Here is an 11,268-nt window from a genome sequence, read left to right as displayed (position 1 = left end):
ACAGTATCTGGAAACCTCCTATCTTCCTGCACCTTTCATATTCTTTAATAAAAGTAATAAAGGGACAACCATAAACTTGTATCTTAATTCGGACGGCCAGCTCAGCAAAGAAAGCTCTAAGGAAAACCTTTCTCCTCGTCTAAAGAAAGACACAAAGAAATGCCAGTCGAAAGTTAATTGCTAGAGACATTAATTTATCATTCTGTAAATCTTATTTTAAGAGGAATAGACTGCATCCAAGAAGTTGTAGCAATTGATCTGTTCCTAAAGGAAAATAAGGGAACTATAGTATTTACTGATTTTACTTTTCCTTTTTCACTTTCTTCAACAATATGCTCCAAACAGAGTGTTGATGAAACTCCAATTAGGAACATCCAAGAAGAGCCTTGATCTCTCCAAAAATTTGCAGTTCGTTTTTCATAAACATGGTTAGATTGAAGGTGAAAAAGCACATCCGTCTTATCTGTTCGTCAGTTTAAAATTCATTCCAAGCAGTTGACCACAAAAATAAAATTTCCTTTTAAAACCTTAATTCGGTAACTTCTAAATACAACCTCGCATGACTTCCCAGAATTTTTGCTACAAAACGTGAAAGTCCAAAATAAGGAAAAACCGTGAGGCACCATCCTGTTGGACAGAAATTTAACATTTAAGTAAACACCCTCAAATATTCCTGACGAGCTAAAGTTCCACCAAGAAAAACTCATTAAATTCTCAGAAATGGACACATCAGAAAAAACAACAGATCGCAAACATCAAAAAACGACAGCACGCACCTCTTTGTATTGGAATTCAATCGTGTAAGTGAGCATCATGGGGCTAATATCCGCGGCATCGGGCCGCGAAATTTGAACGATAGTAGCTACCGGCAACTCGTCAAAAATCCGAGGACGGTCAGCTTCCGGAAAATTCTGCTGATGAAACGAGAAGTATGTTGACCTCGTCGACGGCGAGCCCCGGGGCCGTGCCTCCGGTTGCATTTGCACGTACTTAGCCCCTCGGCCCATGAATTGCTCCGCTGACGCCATTTACATATAAATTAAGCTTAACAAAAAAGGGGGAAAAAATAAACCAATCAAGATTGCATAGGTATGTGAGATCCAATAGAGATTGTGCAGAGAGGGAGCATTTGGAGAAGGAAAGATGACGAATGGAATTCGATTTTGGTATTTATAAGTACCTCAACGACATGTTACTTATTCGATTTGTACTCGGCAGTTCCCACTCTTTGTCCTTTCTAATAAAACCAATACGTGAATATTAATTTCTTTTTACTTTTTTTTTATTAATTTAATAGATTAGTAAATTTTGACTAATTTAAAATTTATTTGTTTGACGAAAATGAACATAAAAAGTGCTATATATAATTTTTTAAATCAAATAATATTTACGTATAATTACACAAAACCTAAGGAAAGAACGTATAATTATCCCTTTAGATATTTCTCTCTAATTTAGATAATGAAATTTCTCCATCCCTACCTTTTAAATAATATTTAATTATATTTTAAGAACAAAATTATCAATACAATCTCTCAATTATACACTGAAAATAAATCCAATTAAGTCGAACAAACAACTGACTGCACTATTGTGTTTGAACAAAACACATTTGTCTTATAATCTTATAAATTTAGCTATTAATATCAAATTGAATATCTAACAAGCTTAACTTATTTAAACAGAATTAATTATTCAAAGTCCAAACCATGTGTTTGCTTCACATAATTACATTTTTACAACTTTAATCTTGTTCAAATGTTATTAAACCATAATAAATGGTAAAGTCTAATATCACATCAGAGCATCGCAGGCTCAAATCTAATAAAATTAATATATTTTCTTAATTTTAATTATGCAATTAGTGAGATGACAGCAAAGTGAAGTCGCCGGGATGATATCGGCACAGTTTAAAATATTCTGCCAGATAGATTTCTTGAAAGCAGAACAATGAATTATTGGCTTTCTTTCAACCCCTTGAGGCAAAAAGTTCATAGACGACAGTTCAAGAATCCACTCTCAAAGTCTAAAACCACAAATTAACAAATGGAGCAAGTATTAAATATTTGGCAAAATTTTGCTGCTTAGCTCGCAGGAATACAAAGTGCGTACACCATAGGAAACCAAAATCATTCTTTTGTCATGTTTGTCTTCACCTTTGTCCTGATAGCTTTCACTTCTTGGCTTTCTTGGTTACCCTGAATGATCCAACAAAATTTGCCGTCACATTTCTGTTTCATGTGTTACAATTAGCGGAAAAGTAGTAACATTATTTACCCAGCAGATTGAGACGCAGGTGTAGCTGCTGGTGCTTTCTCCGCAGGTCCCTGTCCCATCACAAAAATAATTGAGACGGGCATACATAAATGCCAAACAAGGAATTCTACACTGCAGACGTGTCTGGTAATAGGTCATGAAGTGGGGGCATACTTAATCTCATTTTAAGGACCTGCCGTTCACATTAATTCAAACTTGATTATTCAAGACTGTTTTATGTTTTCCTACTATTCTAACATTTCCAGAGAGATACATGTTTCGCGATCCAGAAATGGAACTCAAATCACTGAATATACTGGCACATTTCACAGCCTTCAAAATCAAAAGGTTCAAATAACAAGTTCGAGTGTGTACCTGAGCCAACCGTTCCTCCCTTCTAGCTATCCTTCTCTCTCTGCTCGCCTTGTTCTTAGCACGTCTTGCTTCAAACTGATCTGAAAGTGTCTTCTCTCTTGCCTTTTCAGCCTTGGACTTGTGGATGCTCTCCATAAGCACTCTCTTGTTCTTGAAGACATTACCTTTCACCTTCATGTACATATCATGGTACATATGCTTGTCAATTTTCTTTGATTCTCGGTATTTACGGAGCAAACGCCTTAAGACACGCATTCTCCTCATCCAAAGAACTTTAGTAGGCAATCTAGCCTCCCTAGTACCCTTCCGCTTACCTGAATGTTGATATTATTGTTAATATATTCATTTTAAAAAAAGAGAGAATGAAAAACAGCAAGTGCCAATAGCCAGATAAAATATATTTGAGCCAGAAAATAATATGGAGAAGCTGGTATTTCTAAGCAAGTTTGTAAAGCTAAGTCCCCAATGAATTCTATTGCCACGTTGCAGTGATAACAAGTCTCCAATTTAAGATGATAAGAGCATAAACATCGATTTTACAGACAAAGGTCTCAGTAATCCAGCTTGAATGATAGGGCTAGACAAGCACCAGGCTGAAAAGACTATAAAAAGAAGCAAAAGTTACTGCATAAACATTTGACTATTGGAGACAATGGAAAATTCTGAAAAATAAAGTGCTTTTACCAAAAAATAAGAAAAAATACAAGTAATGCCACAAAAACACTACAACATGTTTATAATTTTAAGACAACCAGACAAGATGCTCTCAATTTGAGGGTATAGTTAATGAGGCAGACCGTATCCTGAGTGACGACCCTTTCTCTTGGCCTCCTTCATTCTACGAGCACGAGATCGAGAGTGAATTTTAGTGGGTTTCCTGATTATGAAACCATCCTTGATCAGCTTCCTTATATTTTGACCTGCATCCAGACAATTTCACAAAGCTGTATCACATAAAATCACCTCTATAGAATTAATGGATGTTAAGTTGCTTTTGAAGCAAACACTTAGAGAGGACAACAGACAGTGACGGTTATCTCTTGAATTTACACCATAATCAACACCTGTGAATTCTTTAACACATTCTTTTGAAGAAATATAATAGCAAGCAAACTAGAAGAGAATATGAAAAGCAGGAAGATTATGCTTAGAACTGAAATATTGAACAATCACACCCAAAAGCCATCCAAACCAGCATTCTGCACTAGCAAGCACAAACTGAGTAACAGCCAAGAAAGCTATATTACAACACATCTGTAATTAAGCTTCATAGCCGAGCAAAAGTAAGTATCATCATATTTGGAATTTTCTTCTCATTATCACTAATCAGTCACCATATTCAGAAAGTGAGTGCCAATACACTCAAAAACATCATCAAGAGGAAATTCAATTTGTGGCAGCCATGTATAACACAAAACAACCAATTACAAATAAAAACGACCACCAAGATATCACAAATGCGGCTCTTCCTTTTCATCCTTTGTCAATTTGCAAGACACTACCGCTGAATTACGTAAACAAAAGAGTTACACAATTGCAACAAAGTATATCTCACACACACATAATTATACACATAAGTGGGAGAGACTGGGAGTTTGTGAGAAAGTAGCTTACGTGAGTTGGCCATGGAGATTTCGCTGCCTTCATTAGGGTCGAGCCACACTTTGCCTTTGCCGCAGGCGAGGACGCTGGCGGAGAGCCGCTTTTGGAGCTTCAGCGACACCATGCCTCGGCTCCACTTCTGTCTTCCTCCACCTCGGAGACGAAAACGATGGCAGCTTATATGTGGTGTAGGAACCGCGACTTTACGCTAGGGTTTGTATACGCCGGCCCGGTCTAGTTACAAAAAAGATAATTCTTATTTTTTTTATTGATTATACATAAACCTATCAAATATGTCAATATTATTTATAAAAATCATCTTTCTTTTTAAAAAAATAATATATATTTTTTTAAAATATTAATATTACTACACAAACAATCATTAATTTAATTATTATGAGTAATTTCTATAAATATGCAATACATATAGATAATTTATAAGATAAATTACAACATCCCTTGAGATTCGATATAATTACGAATACCTCTTTATATTTAAAAAATTATGAATACCCGTGATGTTTGATGAAATATGTAATCATTGGATACCTTATAGTATTTTTTATTTTTTTTAAATAAAAACTTATAAAAAATCAAAATGAGTAGATGAAAAAAATTTTAAAACTATAAAAAAAATTATTCACTTAATCGATAAAAAATTAAAAATAAATAAAATTATATTTTTTAATCCACAAGAGCATTTTTATCAATTTACCAAAAAAATGGATGAAACCCTAGTTAATTGGACTAATTGTTAGTAAGCCGTTAAAAATTAAGGGGGTATTGGCAATTTTTTAAATAATAAAGGGTATTTGTAATTATGCTAAACCTCATGAGAGATTGTTATAATTTATTTATTATATGCATGCAGAAACGATTTCCACAACGGCTAGTTTAACCCCCTCCCCCAAAAACAGAAAGAAAACAAATCTAATTTATATGCATTATTGACACAACAATAACAAAAACAACAACAAAAAAGAAAATAGAGTTTAAAACAATTGCTTATGAGTGAGAAAGATATTATTTTTTATATATTAATACCAGGTGTCATGGCACACTATATATAATAAATAATATTTTACGTTTGAATTATATTACAAATAAAATTAAAATATATAAACCAATAAATTATATTAAAAAAATAAAAATATATTATTAAAATAACGTGAAGTTGTTTTTATATATATAAAAAAGGTAATTATAATTAAATTTTAAAATAATATAATTAGGAGTATAAATATCATATATAAAAATTGGTGTGGCAGTGTTAGAAACGACAATTTATATGCTAATACATCGTTATTGCGACATATAATAAATAATTTTTTACACTTTAGAATATATAAATATATAAATTAATATATTATATCAGAAAAAGAAAAAAAGACAGAAAAGAAAACCAATTCATCAATTAATATAAATTTTAAAAAGTTGAATAAGTTAATTATCTTATAAGTTGATAATATATTTTATTTTAAAAAAAAAATAGTACAACGATATCATTAATCACTATATATGAGTGTGGAGGATTTATTTTTTAAATATTATAAATTGAACTTACGTTTTGACTACTTTACCTAAAATTATAATAATTCAATTTAAAGTTATCCTTTTTAATTTACTAAAGAAGGCAGGCCCAAATTTTGAGTGAGTTGGGCTGGCACTGGTGCTGGCAAACTAACCCAACTTGAAGCCCATTTTACCGGCAACTTTAAATAAGAACAAGAAGTTTCCTTCCACAATTTCAAACCTCAAATTCGTTGTGTTTTAGAAAAATCTTCCCTAATTTCTCCACCCATCATCAATCCCTAACCCTAAATCTCTAATTCCGTAAGATTTAATGGAAATCTCTGTCATTTCCGACGCAATATCGTCTATCGCTTGCTCAACGCAGTCTTTGGGCTTCTCAAAATTTATCCTCAATCGCCCGCACGACGTTCTTTCTCTCACCGACACTTCATCGGATCAGCCGCCACAAACGTCGTCCCCGTTCCACATCTCTGCCGCATCATCTCCGCCAACGAGGACTCTGACGAAGCCACGCACCCGCAAAGCGCGCCGCGTTCGGCGGAAAATCGTACTCGATAACGACGGTGAAGAGAGTGGGTTTTTTGTTTTTAGTGACGGAGGGGATTATAACAATGGTGATGGATATTTTGGGGGTGGCGGTGGGGGTAAGGGGTGGAATTTTGGTGGGCATGGAGGAGCAAATTGGGAAGAATTTTCGGACAATTCAATATCTGATCCGGCTTTTGATTTCGTTTATGAAATTTTATGTTGGATTGCAATGTCAAATTGCTTGCATTTCGCTTTCAAAAAGGTGGTGAGGATTGTTGCGGATGGGTTTGGTGATCGAGAAAAGGTTCCAATGAGATTGACTCCAGTCTGCTGAATGGTAAAGATTGATTTCCATGAATAATAAGTCATCAAAGTTAAGGGGTTACTTTCTGTGTTTTAGCTTGGTCATTGATGTAAATAATGATGTATATATCACATGATTGAATCGGTAGATTATGTAATTATATTGTTGTATATATAGAACCTCGTCAATTTCATTATGATGGGATGCATTTCCATTACATGCTCTGCTGTCTTTTCATAGTGGGTGCGGATTAATTTTATTTATGCTCTAAGAAGGCTTAAATTGAGATGCTATCTCCTGCCTATGCCCCCATTCATATGTGGTATGCAAAGGAGACATGTGGATGAGCCTAATTTTGTGGTTCAACATAGCACATTTTCGCGAGAGAATTGAAGCCTCAGAGTTTGAGCTAACACCGTTTGAATAAATTTATGAAGACATTTCATCAATTCCAAATATATGACCCCAGTTTCTGTGTCCAAACCGATCATAAGGATGTTTGTGACAGGAGAGGACCCTTGATATGTTGGTCATGGATGTATCAATGAAGTAGAGTCAGTTATGTTATTGACTTTGTTATCATGTTGTTGTCATCCCTTGTACTTTTCTTTGGATCTTAATCTTCTGATTTGTTTGTGGTTCATGCATAGGTAGTTGAAATGGCAGGATGGAGAATATTAAGCTATTTGGTCCATCCAGCTATAAATTGGACTTTGTACCACAACCAATTGTTTGTTGAGATGAATTAGGATTTGAGAAATCATAGTGGTGTTTATGGATTCCTAAGGATTTTATCCGGTAAATTGACTTTGGACGAATTGGTAATGGTTTAGATTAACCGAATGTCTCTTCCACGTGTCTCACATATCCTCCTTGGAATTTATATTTAAATTGTCTGCTTTTCTAATTCTAAGTAATAGAAGCAAACTGCTAAGAAGCAGAATTATGCAAATGCTTGCCCACACACACACACACACACATATATATACATAGACACATATATAGAGTGGAGGCTTGTGCCTTAATGGATTTGGCTTTAATTCTTTAGCTGTAATTAGAAAATAAACGGCCTTGAGGCTCTTTTTTTTTTTTTTTTTTGGCAATTGTGTCGATGCTTAGTAGTCCTTTATAAGCTAGAGCTCAAAGAAAACTTTCATATATTTACTTGTATTCTAATTGCAATCTGGATAATCTTCTTTCTATAATTATTTTTTATTTTTTTGGGTAATGTTGAGTAATTATGTAATAATGAACTGGGTCCACAGTACTAATGGTAATAAGTTATTATCCTATTCCTTGAATATGATTAATTATTAATATGGCCAACGTAAGAATATTTTTTACTTCTATTCCTATTTGCTCTTCATGATGTAACATGTTGCTGTGCGGTTAAATTCATAGGACTTTGCGGTGGCAAGTAGATTACAGTGGTTAATTGGTGCGGCTTTTGGTTTTAGACCTTAAGGAATGTAGATATATCTAAGAGTTGAAGAACCAAACTAGTAATATATCTGCACTAAGGGGTATAGAAGGAATTCTTAAGATGTCTTGAGCAAATCATTGTCCGTATGTCTGCTGCTAGATTTTGATTAGATTTGGTTGATTGATTGGCATATGAATGACTTTCCACCAAGATTACCTCCAGCACTTGAGAATAATTTTGATTAGATCACCCACTAAATTAGGAAATTAATTAAGTAGATCAAAGGATAAGGGCGTTTGGTTCCTGCATAAGGCCCCACTTAGATTGCAAATTGCTGCACCATTTCAGGGTTCATGCATCTTCCCCTTATTTGTCACATTAATAATTTAAATATTAATCCCCTATTGTAGCCTAGTTCCAACTAGGATTTGTTAATCAACTAAGAGTACTTATTTTTCAATTTACTTTGTACACATAAATCAAGTTGCTTACCTTACATACATGTGTTGTTTAATGTGATATTTCGTGGTATTTTTCAGAGGTTTCAACTTGTCACTAGATTTCCTTCTTTCCTCACCTTACTTTGAGATGCCATGTTATCACTGTCTTAATTGTTCGGCTGTTGTTACTGTATTACTAAGTAGACTTTGCCTATGAACTAGCAGGTGTTTCTCATGATTGTTCAGAAATTAAGATTTAGTTGTTCCTCATGATTGTTTAGAATTAAGATCTAGTTGTGAGTTGCTTTTATTAGCTTTATTCTATTAAGTGTTGAGATTTGACAATGGGCCTGCAACGAAGCCTTCTTTTAGCTGATAATATATAAGTAGATCTATGGAGCTTGTCTGAGATATCTTGTGTTTGGAAAAAGTGATGAATTTTAGAAGATATTGAAGACATAGTTAAGAAGCAAAAGTGGAGGATTTTGGAAAATAAATTTAGATGTTAGAATAAGTTGAAAACTGAGCGTTTGATAGAGATATAGTTTAAACTTTTCTAAATTTAATAATAAAACTCTAATACTATTTGGAAAACATCTCCTCCCTTCCTTCGTGCTTTTACTAAGGAACAAAGTTGGGAACTTGAAACTCCATGTCTAGATTTACTTGGCAGATGAAATGACAAATCAAAAGGAGTTGTTGAATTCTGTTTGATTGATTCAGCTTTCTTACCAAACCTTTTGAAATATTTTACTGGTGTGGCTGGAACATACTCCAAATAGGAATGGGGCAAAGGAAGTCACATGTGGAATTTAAGGGGGGGAGCAGCCCTAACTCCATGCACAAGATCTTTAGTGTCTGATCCGGACCCTGTGTCACACCTTTTCTTTCTTGTCAAATTTGTGCTTGTGGTGCATGTATTAAATTCAATCTATTCCCCTCAAAGTCTTAAGTGAGCTCCAGAATCATAATTATGCTGATTGTAATGCGCAAGTATAGTGGGGTCTAGGTTCTCCTAGTTTATTCTCAGTCTCTCTCTAACCTTTTTTCCACCAAACCTTAAGGTCCAAACTTTACAGTACACATAAATGAGACTTTCGCTAATATGGTCACTGTCTATATGGCATGTTTCTGAAATAAAAGTGACTTGAAATTTACAAGGGTATCTTTGTCATGGAAACCTGCATCATTTCGTCATTCTTCCTTAGCAGTATTAGGTGTGTGTGTATATACAACGTATGTCACTTTTTGCAGATAATTAGTTTTTAAGGATCTCTATTTTCTTTTGTTTCTCTCTTAAGAGTTTCTTTACAGGAGATGATGTGTTTGTGAATTAAATAATTAATGTTCATTGGAGAAGTTAGTATTGTTTTGAAAAGTGTTGGTGCCTACGTTTACTGTCCACAAATTGGTGATTAATTAATCGAAAATTGTGGTCATCATGAATAATTGGAGCCTACCATAAAGGGAATGGTACATCAATTACTTCTAGGATGCGCAAAAACTCTCCAACCCTTGTCCCGTCCAAGTTGAGAGAAGCACATTTCTTTATGTTTGATACTTCCTATGATTAATATTCTTAATTTGATGATGAACTGAAGGATTGTCTACTTACTCTCTTTTCAGCACCGTCTTTCAATTTCTTAAACATAATTTTTTATTTGCAAGCAACCGTAATCGATTAAATTATGAAATATTGATTGAATTCCTCATTCATTAATAGATTCTCTTTATACACAAAATCATCTAAGGTAGTACAATTTGAGGCCTTCGGAAATTGGCATTATTTGTGTAGCAACACAAATTGTTATTATCTACCTAGGTTGACGCATCAAACACTTCATGTCCCGTTTACTTCAGATACTCGACTAAATGGATGATATGATTAGTGTTAATTAGATGAATTATAAAAAAAATTTGAGATCAATTACAAGCCATTTATTTATATGTATAACTGCCACCAACAATCCAATAACTCAACCCATTAATTTTGGTGGGATGAGTTATCGATGCAAAACAGTGATTTGAATCAGGCTTGGCCTTTTGTGCCGAGACCCTATTCACAAAAATAGATAAACGACTAGGCATGCTGTTTTGGTTATTCAACATTATCAATCCAAGTAACACACAGCGATGCTATATCCTATTGAAGTGGTTCATAATTTTGTTATTTTCTTGTATATTTGTAAATATAAATTTTTTTGATTTCATCTCTACTAATAGAAATAAACCAAAACGAAAGTTTTATTGCAAAGTGCCCCCTTGTAAGAAGAGCACCAAAACAAACATGAGAGACAACCCAAGAAAGTTGCATGCAAGTGCAGGTAAGTCACCCTCACACATAAGATGAATATATATATGTGCTGTAGCAGCAAACATTAAAGCTCAAACAGACACTCCAAACTTTATTGCAAAAACCATAACATGTTCACTCTCATATACATCCATTCTTTTTCAGAAGAAGGCATTTTGCTGCGCTGCAGCAAATTCATCCATCATCCAAAGATCTACCGAGTCCACAGGCTCACCCATCCCAACTGGAGTCGGTTCAGTAGCAGGCTCCAGCCCTAGGAAACTCTCCAAGCTTGATAGCTCATCCTTGATCATCTCACATCGGCTAGGGTAATACGGCTCGTGGCTCTGGCTGTGATCCATTTCTGGGCATGGCTCAGCTGGTGGCTTGGGGATGCACAGCCTCTTGGGTGGTGGCTGCTCTGGTGGTGTTGGTGGCTGATGATCGTCTCGAAAGTTGAGCTTGGCCTTGTCACCGCGGATGCGTTTGGCAGCTTCATCGTAAGCTCTAGCGG

General features: G+C 34.7%; 4 protein-coding genes across 6 annotated transcripts in view; 1 reads left to right on the top strand and 3 right to left on the bottom strand.

Annotated features, from left to right (window-relative positions):
• The window catches only part of LOC105171559 (phospholipase D zeta 1-like), a 10,782-nt gene extending 9,594 nt beyond the window's left edge, over positions 1–1,188 (bottom strand). For 2 of the 3 annotated variants that reach the window (XM_011092711.2, XM_011092712.2), the window contains exon 1: positions 777–1,188. In XM_011092711.2, coding sequence (XP_011091013.1) covers positions 777–1,028 — 252 coding nt within the window. In that variant the 5' untranslated portion in view covers positions 1,029–1,188. The remainder of the gene's footprint in view (positions 1–776) is intronic. The other variant, XM_011092713.2, reaches the window with a different exon arrangement.
• Positions 1,933–4,433, bottom strand: LOC105171558 (60S ribosomal protein L19-1). The gene is made up of 5 exons (XM_011092710.2): positions 4,246–4,433; positions 3,429–3,551; positions 2,632–2,945; positions 2,278–2,327; positions 1,933–2,198 (listed from the first exon to the last, which is right to left on the bottom strand). Exons 1-5 carry the CDS (start codon positions 4,355–4,357, stop codon positions 2,174–2,176), a joined length of 624 nt encoding a protein of 207 aa, XP_011091012.1. The 5' UTR covers positions 4,358–4,433; the 3' UTR covers positions 1,933–2,173.
• LOC105171557 lies at positions 5,971–6,815 on the top strand. Its single transcript, XM_011092709.2, has one exon. It carries the CDS (start codon positions 6,077–6,079, stop codon positions 6,626–6,628), a length of 552 nt encoding a protein of 183 aa, XP_011091011.1. The 5' UTR covers positions 5,971–6,076; the 3' UTR covers positions 6,629–6,815.
• LOC105171556 (ethylene-responsive transcription factor RAP2-3) overlaps positions 10,688–11,268 on the bottom strand; it is a gene marked incomplete in the record, with an annotated part of 2,042 nt that continues 1,461 nt past the window's right edge. Inside the window, 1 exon segment of the mRNA XM_020697028.1 lies at positions 10,688–11,268. Coding sequence (XP_020552687.1) covers positions 10,916–11,268 — 353 coding nt within the window.

Source organism: Sesamum indicum, linkage group LG10 (genome assembly GCF_000512975.1).
Source record: "Sesamum indicum cultivar Zhongzhi No. 13 linkage group LG10, S_indicum_v1.0, whole genome shotgun sequence".
In the NCBI taxonomy this organism is placed as follows: Eukaryota; Viridiplantae; Streptophyta; class Magnoliopsida; order Lamiales; family Pedaliaceae; genus Sesamum; species Sesamum indicum.
This window is presented reverse-complemented; position numbering and strand designations above follow the sequence as displayed.